This window comes from Rhopilema esculentum, chromosome 20 (assembly GCF_057945365.1).
Source record: "Rhopilema esculentum isolate cy_ngs chromosome 20, ASM5794536v1, whole genome shotgun sequence".
NCBI lineage: Eukaryota > Metazoa > Cnidaria > Scyphozoa > Rhizostomeae > Rhizostomatidae > Rhopilema > Rhopilema esculentum.
Window position 1 is genome coordinate 2,645,874 of NC_142834.1, and position 19,038 is coordinate 2,664,911.

General features: G+C 35.6%; 2 protein-coding genes across 2 annotated transcripts in view; both read left to right on the top strand.

Annotated features, from left to right (window-relative positions):
- The first annotated feature begins 224 nt into the window (after positions 1 to 224).
- On the top strand, positions 225 to 15,090 carry LOC135687693 (uncharacterized). The gene is made up of 16 exons (XM_089114286.1): positions 225 to 2,163; positions 2,609 to 2,937; positions 3,642 to 3,737; positions 4,195 to 4,428; positions 4,821 to 4,843; positions 5,136 to 5,272; positions 6,253 to 6,603; positions 6,697 to 6,933; positions 7,513 to 7,824; positions 7,916 to 8,212; positions 8,816 to 9,016; positions 9,680 to 10,042; positions 10,609 to 10,902; positions 11,624 to 11,806; positions 12,517 to 12,726; positions 13,558 to 15,090. Exons 1-16 carry the CDS (start codon positions 1,872 to 1,874, stop codon positions 13,701 to 13,703), a joined length of 3,705 nt encoding a protein of 1,234 aa, XP_088970412.1. The 5' UTR covers positions 225 to 1,871; the 3' UTR covers positions 13,704 to 15,090.
- Positions 15,091 to 15,218: 128 nt separating this feature from the next.
- Positions 15,219 to 19,038, top strand: part of LOC135687106 (T-complex protein 1 subunit gamma) — a 31,255-nt gene continuing 27,435 nt past the window's right edge. The window contains exons 1-2 of the mRNA XM_065203565.2: positions 15,219 to 15,379; positions 18,697 to 18,758. Coding sequence (XP_065059637.1) covers positions 15,352 to 15,379; positions 18,697 to 18,758 — 90 coding nt within the window. The 5' untranslated portion in view covers positions 15,219 to 15,351. The remainder of the gene's footprint in view (positions 15,380 to 18,696; positions 18,759 to 19,038) is intronic.

Sequence of the window (19,038 nt, forward strand, 5' to 3'; positions counted from 1 at the left end):
AAATTAATGTGGTTTAATATTTAGCTCATATTTCGTGAAAAATGTCGATACCTATGCAAATTTTCTCATAAAGTTTTTTCTTTGTTTGTTCTCTATTTCTTTTTAAAAATTGGGTAAGTATGTATCTCCCTTTTTCAGAAATTATGCATCAAGTTGTTGTCAAACAAATGCCATGTTTAGCCTTAGAAAATGCTTTTTCCAACCTTTGGAGTTATCAGATTTTCAAATTCCTTTAACTCAGCCTTGACTTTACCCTTTTTCTATGGAACATATCCCCTAAATGTGCCTAATTTCTAAGTATTTCAAATGCCTCTTCATTTAATTATCTCTCTCTCTCCGCAAGATTCAAGGTGGAAGGGTAGTAACAAGAGGCAATATCTCAAATTATCCACGCGGATTGTAAACCAAACAAATTCGGCTTTTGCTGTAGATTTTTACATATAGTTTCTTTTCTTGTAGAAAGTATAAATGGATAGAAGTTTCTCAAATTCTGTTAAAATTTGATCAAAGTCGTTGGTGCTTTGCCAATGAGCTGATTGTCGAAGGTTCGAATTCTAGCCAGTTAACCATGAAATAGTCGCTCAATAGTTTTCCAAAAAGCCAATAGGCTTCCGTCGGTACTGTTCTTTCTCACCATGCGATTAGCAGGGGGGCGTTGTGGCAATTTAATTAAAAGGGTGGGTCAAAGAGACCATTTCTGACAGGTGCATTTCTCATTCTTTTCTGAACCATAACAGTATTGAATTAGATATCAATCCCTGCATAGCAGTGGTTTACGCAAGCAATACCTGTAAAATTGAAAAATAAACCCATTAACCAAGCACATATCGAAGGTTAAATCAAATTTTAAAGGAGAGTAACTTTAAGCTTACTAAAATGCCTTACCTAGTGTATGAGAATACAAAATTATATTCTGTTGCAGTGTCGAGAAATACCAAAACACAATGATACATCGCCGAATGAAGTTGATCTCGTCAACAACTGAGCTTCTATAGATACTTCCTCCGTGTCTTTGTTTTCGAGATCCCTGCAGTAACAATAAATATAATGTATTTTTTACCACAAAACAAAGATTGTGTTATTTTTTCACCCAGCTCATTGTATTTAATAATTCATAGTTTTTTTGGTCAATGAATTGCTTTATCAAATTCATGAACAATATCTTTGCTCAAACAGGTATGAATTTATCGTTTTACTTCGTATCATTTACTTTTTCTAGTTCTTTTTTGATAACATAATTAACTTAACATAGTTAACATAATTAACAGTATTAACCATCTGTTGAATTATTTTAAAGAATATTTTATTTACCCATCGATTTTGCAGCTTTTTTGCCTAACATAGTGCTTGTGTTTTACCTTATTCCATATTTATGCACCCAGTTCTATGATTGTTAATAGAATGAGAATTTTTTCACCTTTGCAAAATCAAACGCTTTTCAACCTTTTTCTTTAATTATTCTTTGAGATCAAAGAACTTTACTCACCTTTTCTCTTCACATCGCTGTTTAGGAGACTCAAAGGTAGTTGATATGTATTCAAGTTTTTGCTTGGTTGATTGCGTGATAACGAAAGCCAATTATTGATAAAGGTTACTTGTCATTAAACTAGGAATTTTACTGAAGAGAATTTATTGATGAGGATAAATGCTTGTTGACTTCATTTTTTTGAGGTTCACGTGGCTCAAAAAACTTGCTTTAGAGTTCGCTCAGTAAGAACAAATATGCATTTTGCAATCGACTTTTGATAATAAACTTTCTACATGGGTATAAATTTTTTTCTATTTTCAAGAGTCTTTTTCCTGCATATTTTTCGTCAGTCCACTGATGTTTATCTTAGTCGTCATAGATACAGCCGCACTTGCAACACTGAATGGAGGCTGAGCTAGTTTGCAAAATTTGCCATAACTTGTTCAGCAACCCCGTGCTGTTGCCCTGTGGCCATAGCCTATGCTTGGAATGTGCTGAGACCTGCTACAGATATGTGCCAGAAACAGAAACAAACAAAGACATGCTTTGCACCACATCAATTAAAGTGTCACAGGGATACAGTGTCAGCTGCCCGGTATGTGGGTTTGAATTCTCTTTTCCAGTTGGCGGAGTTTATGGTTTGGTAAAGAACAATTGCATGTTGGGTGTCATGGCAAAAGTTGAGGCATCGAGAGGTATTAGATTGCATCCATGCATTCCTTTCGAAATATTGCCAATTTTGCTTGAAAAATAGTATTCCATTTACTTTAAATTCTTCACAAATGAAATCCTATTCCATTTTCTCGATGCAAGTTAACATTTAGAAATTTCTTTCTTTCTTGTCGGTATGATCATGCGTATCGATATATAAGTAGTTTTCATTCATTTTGTTTCAATGTGCTAAATACATTGATAAGTCTTCCTTTTTTAGATCTATTTTAAGAAATTCTCGTCGAAAGACAACATCCTTTGACTAAACATAGTTAGGTATACTTGATGGAAATTCCAAACAGCTTTTTGGGGGTCGTGTTGTATGCACGATTGGTTTTTTGGCCTACCTTTGGTCCCCTAGCTATGAAACTGAAAATAGGTAGTTCTATAAGAAAACTTGACGTATTCTCCAAATGATCTTTTTCGTAGACTCAAATATCCACACTTTTGACTGCGAATTCTGTGATTGCCCTGTTGCCAAGGCAACTGCAATGTGTGAAACCTGTAATTATTGGTACTGTAGTTCTTGTCTTGAGACAATGCACCCTCACAGAGGTCCTTTAAGCTCACATGTCATCATACAGCCACGAGAGAAATTGAGCCCAGATGAGGTTGTGCCTAAATGTGAAATTCACTCTGAAAAAGATGCTGGATATTTCTGCATTCGTTGCAACGTTGTGGGATGTAAAATCTGTAGGCATCAAATCCATAAAGAACATAATGTGGTTGAATTGGTGCAGTACTGCAAAAGGGAAAAGGTATTAAGTCCTGACCTGTTTGTGTAATCTTACAAGCCATAAATACTGATGTTTACTAAAAGCTGAAAATATTTTTGCCAATTTCAATGGTTTTATCGCATATTATCACATATAACTAGCACGTGATTCTATAAGAAAATGTTTTTTATTCATTGGCTAACTTTATGCAAGTTTTGGCAACATGAAAGAGTGAATTAAGGAATTTTGAATTCGGGTAACCCAAGAGCCAAGCATAGCCTATCCGAAAGGCAGTTAACTGCGGATGCAAGCCTTTGTTTTGTTTGTATACAAAGAGGAGGAAAATAGCCTATTGTTTTAAACAATGGAAAGTCACTGTTTTGTTGCCCCCTAGTTATGTTGTAAAAGGCCCTGGAAAGAAGGTAGTGTTTACCCAGAGGAACTTAAAGAGGGGTCTTGTCAGATGATATCAGATTTGTAGCTTCAAAAGAGAATCGAACAACACATTAACCAAATATGTAGAAAACGTTTTATTCATTCCCTTACATTTCTATGATACATAAAAACTTACCAAAGACATCTTTCTGATAAACATCAATAAACACGAAAATCAGATTTATCTTCAACGCCAAAACAGTTGATAAAGAGCAACTCTTTTGAACCTTGGCTTCTTTTTACGCCCTTTCATAAGACAAGAGTTTCCTGTGTCGAATAAGAAGATTTCGCGTTTCAAATTTATTCACCAGGAGTTGGTTGCTAAGCATTTACAGTCAGTGGAAGAAGCATCTGTTGGAGTCCAGGGCAAGTGTGATGATTACGAGCGCCTTTTTGCTTTCCTTAAGGTAAATATGTATGGTTTATTTTGTTGCTTTCTTTGCTGTGTAAAAGGTTATTTATTATGTAGTTATAATATCATTGGTCGTCTTCTTGAGATCACGTGATTGAATGGCTAGCACTGAGCGATAGCTGAAATGGGTGATAACGAGTTGCTTTCAAAATGGGCCAAACATTTTCCTGCAAAGTTTATGGGGAAGTATTTCGGTGGCAACCGATTAAATTCTGCTCTACGGATTTGCTTAGTCCATTGCCATATCGCCATATCGGAGTTCTTAAACATTGTTTTTTAACTACCAATCGCCATATATTGGTGCGAAGAATTTCACTCTTTTTGTCTGTATCTATCAGAATAACAAATCTGTATTATCTTATGCCGAACATATTTACAAGAGCAGGCATTTTTATTGATTAAATGTCGATATGAAGCTGGACAAGTTATTTGTGCGATGTTTTCCATTTTAGACAGTTGCAAACGAAACCGAGGCCCATGTCAAAAGAGAGACTGATAAACTGATTTTTTTGATCAAAAAAAAGAGAGAAGAGTTGCTCGAGGACGTGAGCAAGGCTTACCAAATAGCAGCCTGTAAGATATCAGAGGGTTCTCAAAGTTGCCAGCAAGCTAGGATTGCAAGTGAATCTTTGTCTGAATACATTGCGATTTTGCTGGAAGAAAGAAACAGCCTTCACTTTCTTCAGGTGCGAAATTTAACTATCATTTCATACGGAATAGTATAGTTTCCCATCTGATACAGTATCGAGTGCTCGGTGTCGTACTGACAGAGCTGTACACGCTCTGGTGTTTAGAACAGAACGGTTCTAAGTTGCAACTTTGTCTTTCTTGTCTAGTATTATCATCAGGAAACAAGCTACTTCAAACCTTCATTATTTCATTAAGAATACTATCTTACAAGGTATGTCGTATAATGAATTCATGCTTACTGTGGCAGTCATCGAGAGATTTGATAAATCGATAGCTTTCGTATTAGAAACATTTGCACATTCAGAATTTATGCTATTTTTTAAATGATTGATCAGAGATAAAGTTCTCTGTTTGTAACATAGTAATCGAGTGATGCTTCTATTTTTAGGTCGTAAAACCAATGACGTCACGGTATGTTAATTTACAAAGTGTTTTCATACAAGTTGTTCTTCCTTCCAGATCTTTCTCAATCTTCGTTTGAAAATTTCATTTGTATCTTTTCAAATCTTAATAGCGATTTAGAATCATTTTATTAATTGATTTGATAATTTCTGTCCCTGCTACTTAAGCTATAATCATTACAATATACTTCCATTGAGTACGCGAATTATTCACAGCAGCCAATAACCATATTTAGTGTGTCTTTAGGTAGATATTTTTAAATATTGTTTCATTTACAAGTTTCATTGGCCTGACGTTTTAGGCTAGCAGAAACTACCAAACAACTTGCGTCTCTCGCAAAACCTGATTGGTCAATAGCAACACAATTCAACAATATGACGATTGACCTAGCGATGCAGAGACAGGCTATTGATGCAATCTCGTGGCTTGAAGCACCAGGTTAATGTTTGAGATTTTTGTAGGAACGTTAATGATATCGTAATATTATAACTCATTTAATCGTTCTGTAGTTAAGTATTGAAGACATTCTAACGACAAAGATACTTTTTAGATAATATTTTGATAATCATACAATTAGACCATAATCTTATAATAATAATAATAATAATAATCAATTTATTTAAAGTTGGCGCTACATAGCTATTTACAAAGAAATGAGCTAATCCAAGCCAACTGTTAAAACTACTACATCAACTAAATACATACGAGATTAAATACATAAAATTTTAAATACAAAATGATCCATTAAAAAACTATAAAAACCTGAGCTATTTAAAAGATAGAATTACAAAAAACCAAGCTGTGGCACGAACGTCCTACATAGTTTGCATGAGATACGTCATCAAATCTGACATCATAAAATATACTTTTAGACCTTCTTTTTGAGTGGGGTTTTCAACATTTTTGACAACAATTTCAATAAACTTGTTTCAATTGTTTTTGAGTTCTAGATTCCAAGGGACGTTTTTAACGTTTATGTTTTACGTTTAACGCACTATTGATTTTTTTCTTTCTCATTTTTTTTCAACCCAGCGGTTCTGGCGAAATGCAAGCAGAAGTGCATACTAGTACCACTTTTTGCATACATTTGTAGTCATGGGCTCCGACGCAGGTTGGAAAGTGGGGGGGGGGGGCAGGGAGATTTTAACAATCATAGAAAAATAATTGTGAAAAAGCTTCTCCGGCCCTCCTTCGTCAAGGGCCTTGGTAGCGTTTTCTAACAAAAGTTAGATGGAACACTGACTTACTGACTAGGTAATGCTGCTTCCACTTTGCAGTAAATGACAAGATAAAACACAAATAAAATAAGCGAATTGTTGAATATGTGGAAGTTCTTAACAAGACCATTTGAACATGTTAATTCTCATTTAGGAATATGAATAGTAACAACAAAGTTTAAACCGTTCTCTCTACTTTAGGCCCACCGATGTTCGTTGTAGAAGAATGCTTTGGACGAAACTGCCGAGTTCATTTGCGATGGCTACCACCTGAAGGCCCCGTCGAGAGTTACATTTTAACAGCAAAGGTTCTCGGCAACGGCGATGATTTCTCAGTTGTTTACGAAGGGAAAGAGGCAATGTTCGTTCTGGATGATGTTGCCTATGGATGCAAAGTTTATGCGCGGGTCAGCGCGAGAAATAACGCGGGGGAAGGACCACCAAGTGACGATATTCTAGTAACCATGCCTTTGGGTACGCTGTCAAGCTTTCGCTACCTGCCCTGGTCGTTTCCCTTGATCATGTTTTCTCTCGGATTTTTTGATAATCCTAGTTTGTCTGTAAAAATTAAAGACCTTTTTGCTGTGCTTTAGAATCAATTTTCATAAATCTGTTATACATTCTAATGTCTTCGAATCATCTTATTTTCAGAATTCGATTTCCAGTTTTCACACGAACTCACTAGCCTCGATATCAGTCTGTCAACTGACCTCCGCAGCATCAAGACACTGAAAGATTCACCATCAATTGCCATTGGCGACACGCTCCTTACCAGCGGCATTCATTATTGGTGTGCACGTGTTACCAAAGCTCCGTGTAGACAGAATTGTAAACTTGGGTTTGGAATTATTACACAGCGTCAGCTTGAACAATATATGGAAGGTAATAATTCTGCATGAATATCTAAGGAACAAAATCAAAGCTTTAGGACCTGTCAATAAAATTTTAAATGTTTAGAATTTATTATAAAGCAGTTGAATTGTTTACTTTTGCAACTATTTTGATTCTTTATTGTGTATCAAGTAATTTTTAATTTCAAGATCTCTTTTTTAAAACTCAGTTAGACAGATTGTCGTATGGTTCTAAAAGCTGTGAACGGCATCTGATGTAGATCAAACAAAGTCTACAGGGAATTTTTATTGTGTTTGATGCTTAAATCTTCAAAATAATCAAGCCATTGGGGACTTCTATTGTTTATTTTATGTTTATTTATGCATAGATGGAAGATGTTGAAGGAAAGTTGAAGGAAAACGTAATGTTTTTACAGAAATATTTTGAAGTTTTTTAGTAGGAAAAAATGACTAACAAACGTACTTTGAGGATGGCACAACAAACTTTCCACCACAAGATTATAACTAGCACCTTTTTTCCTCTTGGGTTCCAATGTAAGAGAGATCCAGTTTGATACGCGCTAATCTTTTTGCTATCCACAACATTTTTAGGTTATGTTTTTTATTTCAGACGGTGCAGTGAGATCGACATATGAAGTTGAAATACCCTTGAGTGATGACACCCATGACCAAGAACTGTCCTCCAACAAAATACTGTTCAAGAGATCAGTTTATGATATAAAAGACATGGTTCTGGAGTTCATACTAAATCTAAGCGCAGGGTATTTCGACATTTATACTAATGGAACTTTGATATCTTCTGGTGGTTCTGGATCAACATTTGCGAATATATTTGGAAAGTTCTACCCTTGTGTGCTTACCACGGGAAAAGGCCTGCGCGTTGATTTCATCTCACAGCTGGAAGTACTTCATGTAACACCTGGTAATATCTTTACACTTCTTCTCTGTATCAATCTTATCTTAGCTGTTAATGGTATATTTTTTCCATCACTTTTATATCTTTATCTTTGCAGGTCCACCGGAGATACTTCACGAGAAATGTTTTGTGAAGAACACTGAAATAACTGTAGTTTGGAAGCCAGGTGATGAGGTTAACCATGATTTACCACGCAAAACCACGGCTTACATCGTTGAAATGAAATATATTGGTGTCAATGATCGTCGGTTTCAAGAAATTTACAGAGGTTGCAAAACATGGTTCACATTTGATGCTTCTGAATACAAAGCAAAGATAAAGGTTCGAGTGAGCTGTGTGAATCATGTTGGGATCGGAAGCCCGAGTGAAGAAATGGTTTTTCAAACACCAAAAGGTAACTTGCAAAACAAAAAAACAGCTATAAATCTTAATCGAGAATTGATTCTACAAAACTTCCTTCAATATATTCACACGCCTTTGTACTTTGTCAGAACCTCGTTTTATGATTGCGTGTATAGACTTTCAATCCTTAGATTTTCTGTCTTCTTTGAGTTTGTTTAGGTTATAAACACGAAAAAATTCTATAGCAAGTAGTTATTTATAATTTTTTTTCCTTTTTTTGTTAGGATTGTACTTTACTTTTCTTTTGCATCTCATTTTTAGATCATTTTTGACATTGCCAAAGCTATAATTCTTTTGAACTTTGATTTTACAAATTAACTTAATTGTTCATCAAAATACATGAAAAAATGTTTATTTTAACTATAAAACATTAATTGTTCATGGCAATCCACAACTTGTAGAAATGTCAAGGAAATTTTCGTAATTTCATTTTATCTCATGATAAGTGGTGCACTTCTTTGATGCTTGAGCAAGATGACACTTTAACATCTAAGATGAAAGAATCTGTAACGATTTCCTTTAATTGCTTGCCTTAATTTATTTCTCTTGCCTAACCCTGATGGCATTTTGCTGTACCAGCAAATTTGGTTTTTAGGTTTGTGCTTCAAGTTTGACACAGGGCTTTCATACATGGCATCTGCTGAGCCAAAAGCCGTTAAGATATCCTCAAACGGAGTCATTAGCTGTGAATCGAACCATGAAGAGTCGTGTTTTCTTGGTGACGTCGTGCTTTCGAAGGGCTGTCATTCGTGGGGATTCAAGATTCGTTATGGTGGGGAGAAACTAGAGTACATAGGTGACCAAAGTCCCTTCTATTGCTACTGAATATACACCAATATTTGTGGATAACTCACATTTATGTTGGAAGAATGTATCTAATCTATGTTTGTGTATAGGTATTGATGAAGAAAATTTTGTCATAATCTCCTGACATTTGTATTTTGAAATATTCAGCTTTCCATGCCTCACTTATTTCTGTAAACTACTGAAGTTTTTATGATTTTTAAGAAGTTGTAAAAGAATCATTTAACACAGAACTTGATATCAAGTATAGGAGACAACTTGCTCTCGTTGAAGTGAATTTCAAAACTACTGTGCCATGGAGGTATGAGTCAATTTGAAACCGAAGGCTCGTGTATGAAAACTGAAGCTTTCAAGATATGTTTGTAGTCGTACAGTACTATGTGTGGCTTTATATTTTCTTTTCATTTTGCTCATACTCAGGGATACTTAGAATGATATGAAAAAGAAGTAAACCTGTTTTAGCCGACGACATTAAATTCTTTAGAGATATTCTTTAAAGTTTTGTGTCTAGTAGAGAGTAGATTTTATGAAAAGTCCAAAAGTTCAGTTGATGTGAATTAAGTTATTTTTTCTCTTGAAAATCTGAGAGCGCAAAGTTGTTTAACTGTTCTCTTTCATTTCACCATTGGTTTAAGCTTTGCGATTTGATCCATAGCTTTTGGGCTTGCAAAAGAGTCAAACAGGCTGGAAGATATATGTCATCAATCAGCCAGCTGTTTTGCCATGTGCACCAATGGAAGCAAACTGTTGCAAAACCAACTCCTGATCGATAGCAAAAACATCATCATTCAGCAGGTGACATCTTTAGAAGAAATGCATTTAGTGGTGGTGTTTGATGTTGATAGTGAAAGTTTACGCGTTTATCTTAATGGTTTACTGATTCACAAAGTATCAGATTTAGAAATATCTATGCCTACGTTTCGTAATGTCGCGCGTTGTGTGAGACCTGCAGTGTGGATCAGAGGTGGGATGGTACAAATTGTGCCACTGACTGAACTGGAAACACCAGGTGTGCCTGGTAAGTATAATGTATATAAATTCTTCCAAGAAGGTCACAGCTGATTGTTAAAACAAAGGATTATTGCTCAATCGTAAACTAGTCCAAGTTTTCTAGTTTGTTAGAGGCTCTAATGAACCCAGTAGATATATGTATAAAAGCAAGCACAGAACTAAGAGTTGGTCAGTCTCTCTTGGTCCAATCAGCAAAAAGTGCTTGAGGACAGTATCAATGCTATAATTTTGTTACAAAAGTACTCGCGTGTTTAAGTTAGGGGGGGGGGGGTGTCGCTCGCATTCATATGTCTCAAATGGGAAGAATGACATAAAAAGTAAATAAACTGATGGCATATCATGTTGTTTAGTTGCTAGAACCGCTGCCAACTGCTGATGTCCAGATTAGCATTAGATTAGCATAGCATACCTTTTTAGCAGAGTGCTGTTTTCTACTTTTCGGCTTTTTGCATCTAAATCTGTTTTTGGCTGTGAAAGCTTGAGCTCATTTTGTTGCCTCCAAGGACTTCAAATTCACAACCAGCGCTCTTGCTTCATGTACATCTTGCAGCTTTGTTTTTCTTCCCTTGCAAGGTTCTCCTGTGATAAATGAGCACAACAGCCAAGTTACAGAGAACAGTCTTCGTTTGGAATGGGCAGTCCGCAGTTTAGACTGCGTTGACTTCTTTATTGTTGAAATGGCTGTTCTGCATAATAGCGTTGTTGGACTTGAGCCTGAGGAGTTTCAAGAAGTTTTTAGAGGAAATAGGACAAAATTCGAGTCCAAGAATCTGCCGTATAACAGTGAAATATCCTGTCGCGTTTTCAGCGTTAATGGCAAAGGGAAGAGTAAAGTAAGCCCATTGTTCAAAGGAAGCACCTGTAGAGGTATGTTTCTTTTAGCATAGCCTAAAACCTTGTTTCAGTTTAGTTTTTAGCAGATGGAGAGATTCAAGTGGGTATTGCCATGAGTCTCTCCAAGTTTCAATAAAATATATTTGTCACAAATTCAGGAACGCGTAGGAATTTATGGAAATTTACATCAAGTGTTCACATTATCCTGCTCTGTGCCACGAAATGCAGAGATATCTAGAAAATACCAAACATGCTTTAAAGAACAGTTAAGAACTATGTACCAACTTTTAGAGACATTGAGTATGTTCCTTATTATTCGTATGAGATAATATTTGAAATGATAGTTTAATACACATGAACTATTTTTAGATTCCTTGCTAGAACATTCTTAGGCCTTTTTATACTTACTTTAAGCACATTGCTGAATATCTAACTGCTTGCCAATTCATTCTCATACTATACTGAAGTAATATTGTTCATTCATAATCACAACTGGGTATATATTTTCCATCGTGTTCTTTCGGACCCTTATTTTGACTTTTTATGCTCTGAGGAGTGTCAGACGAAAAAGCTTTTAGTATGTTGTGAAGTGTTTACTTTTTTCAAAGCCATTTTCAAATTCTGTACCGTAAAAAATTGTTCTATTGTTTAGGAAACAAGCCAGGTTGTATCTTCACTGCAAAAAGCAAATTTTCTTAACTATATTTAAAGTCATTGTAAATGGTTTTTATATAATGCCATGTTTATTTTCCAGGCTTGAAGTTTGAATTCGACAAAACAACTGGCCATCCAGATCTTGTGATTAAGGATGCCTGGGTTTCTTTGACAAGTCCTGTGTACGCCACAGTTCTTGGAAATGTCTCGCTTTCAAGCAACTGCCACTATTGGGAGGTCGTGATTGACACTTTTGATTGCCAGAACCAATCAGCTGTGATAGGTATGAGATAAGTGATTAGACTTCGTGTCGTGAGGAAGAGTTTAAATTATTGTATGAATTCATGAATGACGCAAGATATTAGAAGGCCCTGATTGGTCGAAACAAAGCCAATCAGATGTGTCCATTGACTATAACTTCTCTTGTTACAATCCAGTGTCTCACTTTTTGATGAATTTTTGACAAATAGTTTTTACATCCTAATAAAATGTATCATCGTGATTTTCTTTCATCTATCAAATTTTGCAGTCATCATCATGACCGTAGCCCTTGAAGAGGCGGTCGGTGCACCCATGTATTAACATCCGTCTTCCGTCTCATTCTGTCTTCAGTTCTTCTCGATGCTTCCGTTAAGTCCAGACCACAGATGGCGTCTTTTTCCCTGGTAACGTGCCCAAACCATTTTAGCTTCCGCGTTTTTACAATATCCAACAGGTTTTCAATTTTGCCACATTGTCGTTGGATTTCACCTCTATCAAATTCGTTGGATTTTCTATCTTTCCAAGATATTCCATGAATTTTTCGGAAACATTTCATATCAAATGCGTCAATTCGTTTTTCTAACTTTTTGTTAAGAGTCCAATTTTGCAGTACATGCCTGAAAATCAAATTTTGTTGAAAGCTTCTAGACGCTTCTGAACAGAGTCATTCTTGTGAAGTTTTTACCCTCTCATTTGCATCTTAATTAAACAACGCCTTTTCTTCAATCCAAGGCGTTGGAATCGCAAAGAGAGAGCTTATTGATCCAGTGCTAGGCGAAGATGTTTATTCATACGCGCTGCAGATACATCAATATCCGAAAATCATTTGTCAAAACACCGCAAATAAAATACAAATAAAACGAACAAATAAAGAAGCTGAGGATATTATAATTGGAATACATATCGATTTAGATGCCAAATGGATGGATGTTTACAATAATGGTAAGCTAATGTACAATAAGTGATGGAGATAGCAAGGTGAAACCGAGGGTTGATAGTATTTGTAAATGATAAAAAATAAATAAATAAATGAATAATTTATTTGGCAATGAGATCTAGCATAAAGCTAATTCAAGCCAACTATTTAATTCAAGCCAATTTATATGGAAAGTAATTATTTGTAGAAAGCATAAATGTACAATAAATGTATTACACAATCTACAGCTGCACTCGAAGTTTTCTAAAGATTTCATGTTTCGTTTAAAGATGTGCAGTGATTTGGACTCTTTATTGCAGTAGATAGCTTTTGCCATATTTTTTGGCCAATAAATCTAACGGTCCCTGTGCCATATTTCGATGTTCTTGCACTGGGCGAGATAATGTTGTCGTTTGTTCGAAATTCATATTTATGTTTCTAGTAACAAAAACATCGTCCATTAATGTTGGATTTAAGTTATTAACGGTTTCAGATATCTAGATCAAGAGCAGCTGAAAATTTCTCTGATGAATAGACACTGATTTTGTTTTAGTTAATATATGATTTGAAGTGCAGGCTCGTGAATCTTGTTTATTTTATAATTTAATTTTCTATCGTGGAACATCCATAGAAGTGGGCAAAAACTAAAATGAGAAGTTATAAATGAGATCATTGTTAAAGCTAGCTAGGGTTGTGAAGAACTTAAACGAGTCTCCCTCATTGCCCTGCCTCAGTTGCTCTGGAACCCCGTCTCAATCTTGGATAGTATGCCATATCATTTCTGCTATTTTTCGTAAGCTAACAGTAAACATTGGTTTGTGTATCTTGATAAAGTTCGTGAATCTTTCATTTTGAAGGCTGTTTGGTTCTGCGCAAGAAAAAGGACAAGCGGTCATTCAGAATAAAATCTGGAACCTACTATCCAGCTTTTAGCTTGTATGGTACCAACGTGAAAATATCTCTGCGGACAGGCGTTGATTTCGAGGAACGATTCAAGCTCTAGTTGCTGATGAATTAAACATGGAACAGAGTTTCAAGCTTTTAGTTTGCACAATATAAACTTAATAACAGATATTGACCTCTTTAGTGTTGTCTAATTTGATTAGTTTATTTATTTAATTGAGTACCTCGGTAGTTTTGAGATTATTTTGCAGTTTTATGCTTGTAAAAAACATATTGTTTAATTAGAAAGACTACTATGATACGTAGGCCATCTAATACTCAAGCTATCTTCAATCGTCCATTTTCTTGCTTATCCATCATTTCCTTCCATGCAATCCCCTTACAAAGATCATTCCTTCAATAATTGTGTACACCTCTATTCAACTGGGTCATCCTTTACTCGTTTTCTGCCAATCCTTACTCATTTCAGCTAAGCAACCTATATTTTATATTTTAATTGTTTAAGATATACGTAGCTGTAGTTGGTTTAACCAGTTGAGAAAAGCAACGAAAATCCATCATGTTGGCAGTCACTTTTCTTTGATTTTGTTTTCTATGCAAGTTCTAATAGTTTCGCTGTGTTGTCTTGGAAATTACGCGTTCAAGTCAATGTGGAAAAATATAATCAGCAGAATGGATGCAAATTAAAATATGCACAGGTGAATGATAAAGGGAGCTAAAGATAATAATTTTAATACAATTTTAAGGCAATTTGATTTTTTATCTAATTTGATAATAATTTATTCAGTAACCTGCAAGCAAGAAAAGTCTTTCTAAACCTTACGTTGTAATTCATCTTTTCGTGAGTGGTAATGTGCTCTTATTCCTGTGATAAATCGTGGTTTTTTTCTATTTTATAAAATTTCATTCATAAAGTTTGGGTTTGCATTTAATATTGCTTTGGAAATCTCAGTGAATAGTAACAGAAAGTTTTCTTTGTGTACAGACATAGCGTAAATACTCGAATTAGCCCCCTGGGGGCTTATTTATTTTTGATATTTTCGGATGGGGGCATATTCGAGGGGGGACTTATACGAGAGGGGGGCTTATAAAATTATTGTAGACATTAAGAAGACATTATTTGAAAACCTCGTTTATTCTAGTAGGAATTTCTTTATGAGCTTTTAATTAATTACTACCAAAAGTATGGATTTGTTGTGGTAATTCAATAAAACGCCATAGGCAATCTCAGATGGCAAAAATCATCAAATGGAGGGGTCCAGTTTGAGAATTTACAGTAGCAGCGGAGGCTTATTTGAGGGGGGGGGGCTTATTGAAAATTTGTGGTTCTAGGGTGGGGGCTTTTTCGAGGAGGGGGGGGGGTCAATTCGAGGATTTACGGTATGTAACACTATTATGTAGTAGCGTTTTAAAAAAATTTATGCTAATATTTTCGCGCTTGGATCTAGCCACTGTAGCAAAAGCTTCGATATTATGTTGGGAAGACAAGATATGCTTCTTATAAAAGCAGTTCTATCTTCATTTTATTCAAGATTTGTCAAGATTTGCTTCCACTCCGAGAGTTAACTCCCCATTCCCAGATTCCATCTAAACCCAGCCTCATTTCCGCGCTGCTGCCTCTTTGCCCTTCCCTTCAAATTTCTCCGAACATTCTGGCAAAACAGGTGCACGCTGCCAAATTTCCGTAAGGCAAAACCTTGCAAAAAGAGGAGTTTTAGTTACCCATCGACTATAGTCAAGAGTTAATTATGATGAAAGCACCAGTACTTGTTCTCAGTAAGTATAAGTTCATGGTTTTCCTAAGATGGCCGTTATGAAGGAGCGTCTGTCCTAAGCCACATGCATTGGCCTAGCCAGGCAACTGTTGTCCGGCGTCTAGTAGCCTAACTCGTGCCCTTGGATTTCAAGATTGTTTAAGTTTATGAACGAAAATCACTTAAATGGAACTATTTTGTTTTGTCTCTTGGCAATCATTTGTAGTTTGTTTGTAATCTAGGATGTTGGAAAAATACGATATAATATGACTTATATGATGGTTACACCCAAAGAGAATCAGGATTTTGAAAGCCAACGAGTAACCGCGACCATATTTATTATTTGAATTGTTAGCATAAAATTTCAGTTGAATTGACACAAGTAAAGAGATTGAGCTGCAAAGATTGGATTCTTATCTCCCATTTGAATATGAGCAAATGATTGCAAATTTCCCAGCCCAGAGACAAACCTCTACTCTTTGTGAGTGCTACTTTGTGGCCTCATGTGTGAGTTTGGTTTAAATGTAAGTTTTAGGGGAGATACTTCCACTGTGTACACAAGATTTTGTCAGCCATAAATATAAATTCTAACTATCTTGATCAAATCAACTGAAAATATTTTGCACACCTTTTCTAAGCTTTCCTAAGTGTATGGCCTAATCCCCTATGATATTGGCATAGCATTTTGTTCTTGTTCATGGTATTACTGACAAATCATGACATTTATTGCCTCTCTCAGAGCTGCCTAGTCTCTGACAAACAGGGTTGGAAATTGTCAGGAAATTTTTTAAGCACACATTCGTTGCAGGGAAATGCTGTTGTTTGCCAGGGAATTTTTAGCATGAAATCTCAATTGCTTGATTTTAATATGAACATTAAATTTGTTACTCCCTTTGTGCAGAAAACTGTCTTCCTGTGATATGAGTACATTCTGTATAATTTTTGTTCTGCACTACTAACAAATAACTATCAAAATTTGCTTTCAAAATACAATCATCTGGTGTTATCAGCGGCTGTTATACCAAATTCCCGGGCATAATTTTCAGCTACTAGTTAACTTCAATCAAGCTAGAACAGAATTTATTTCTCTTTTTACATTAGCCATTCTAGATAAATTGAAAACAGTTTAAGACAGCCAATCTTGTTATGTCAATTGTATTGAAGGTGAAAATGCCTGTGTGGATGTGTCCATTATTATCCATATGTTCTACTGGCATTCCCATACATTTTTCATTACTAGCTTAATAGGATGTAAGCATCAGAGCTTAGATCTTTGCCTCTAGCACCAGCCCTTATTTAAAACATTAATTTTGACAATTGAAAAACAAAAAGTCTTCTTACATGTTGCATAAACTAATAGCTTTGATAATAAAACTAAACATCAAACTGAGACCCAGAGCAAGTTAAAAGATACGTCAGTACTTCAATAGTATCTAGTTTGCTAGTACTGATATCAGGTTTTATCAAAATTTGTCTGTTTTCCTTGTTGCGTGTTTGGAATTAATTCAAATTTTACTACTTTTACGGAAGAGGGATTTAAAGATGGGAAGCATGCGTTGGTTGGGTGGAATCTTATTGACACTTTGAAAGAATGTTCTGAAAATAAGAGGAAACTCAAACAATTTGCAAAAAATGCTGCATCAACTTGGCATGCAAAAAACTTTTCAGCTTGGAAAGATAAGGAAGGAAGGAAGGGGTGCAACTGGCACAACTCTGGGAAGTATTCTGTTATGACTCTGGGAAATATTCTGTCTAAATCAGATGCTGACAATAGGAAATGGTTGGAAGTAATTTTTCACATCATCAGGTATCTGGCTGCTGATGGACTGCTTCTAAGAGGTGATGATGAGAACCATGATTTCAACCAAGGCCATTGTGGTGGTCTTTTTGAATACAATTCAAAATCTGGTATTTCAACGCAAACAAGAACTTGCAGTCCTTGCAAAAAAGATACCATGCAAAGCCATGTATTTGTCATCTGATATTCAGAATGTAATTATGCAAATTATGGTTGATATGGTAAGGAATGTCCATGCTTCAAAACTAAGACAATCAGAGCTTTTCACTTTAATGGTGGTTGGAACCTCAGACAGCAACAACAATGAAATTTGAGGTGTTGTTACACAATTTTTTTCTTTGAGAAAGGGGAAATTGAAGAAAATTACAAATTAGCAAGGTAGATCTGCTAAAAAGATCTTTGCATTCATACAGAAAACTTTAGATGACAATGACTTGGCTTTGATGGGTTGGTATCACAAGTGTTTGACGGAGCTAAAGTGTTATGTCAGGAGAAAGAGGGAGATTGCAAACTGTTGTAAAAAATGTAATGAAAAATATTCCAGAACTAAAGGAGCACTTTGGTACTGTTTCTGGTTTGTACAAATTTTTCAAATTAGCTGCCATAAAAGAACAGTATGCTGGAGTTAGACTAAAGAGATTGATATATATAAGATGGTCTTGACATTTAGCCATGTGCAAAGCAATTGAAGACAATTACTGTGATATACTTCAAACATTGGAAATGGTTTCAAAAGTACAAAGCTGGATAGTACTGATCATGCAACAGCTACTGGGTTTTGGATGTAGGCCGTCACTGATGAATTTGTTTTCCTCACACATTTACCCTGGATGTGCAAAACTTTGTTAAATTGTAAACAAAATCCTCCATTCGTCAAAAGAAATCCTCCATTCCTTCCTTTTTGTTTTTGGATGAGTTGAAGTCCCTTTTTCATTACATGATGACGATACCTAAAGTGAAGACAGGAATGCTGTCTGAAGCCTTGGGCAAAGTTGATTTGGATGCAGAAGGTTGTGTCTATCATTGTATATTGCTGAAGGAATGCAAAAAGGAGCCTTCTTACATGAAAGTCGTAGAACAGTCAACCTCAACAAGATCTGTGCATTTATGGGGAGAACCCAGATCAATTGTGCACCAGTTCTCACAATGATATACCGAGTGGCTGCAACTGCTGGTTATGCTTCAGCCGTGTTGAATGCTTGTTTTCAGCGCTTAGCAAGGAAGACATTCCCCAACATGGACATCAAGCTGCTGAACGAGAGTCGAACTTCACTTTTCTTTATTTTGAACAACAAACATTCATTTCATTTCAGTTTGATAATTTTTAAAGGTTCCGGAGTCCAAACTTTGGGAGTTCAAAGCTCTGTTTCAAATAATCAGACCATCAGGCTCATTGCACCCGTTAATTAGTTAGCATTTGGATTTATTCTTTGAATTAAATAATATTAAAAATTTTTTAGCTACTTTGCTCTCTAATCTAATGAAAAAATAGTATATCCATCTGTCGTACTATGTAACCAAAACTTCCTTTCCATTTGCAGAGGACACCGTCCAAAGAGAATCAGGAAAAAAAGTACAGTTAGGAAATATTGGAGCAGCCAAGGTGAAAAATAGCTTTTTGAAAACTTTTATAATCTGTTCATTTGCAAAACATGGAAATCTTAAGTCTTCTCTTAAGTAGCTGCATTGGTGTACCCAGATGTTCAAAATTGTCTCTGTTAAAAGGACTTTTGGTTTCTAAAAGAAATTCAAAATTGCCGAGTATCTCAAAGAAAGTGCCAGCATCCCCAGTTTTCCCCAATAAAAGTTACTGAGCAATAGCCAGTTTTTTCGAATTTTCTATTGCACCTTTTTTATTCCTTTATAGATCTATCAAAAAATTT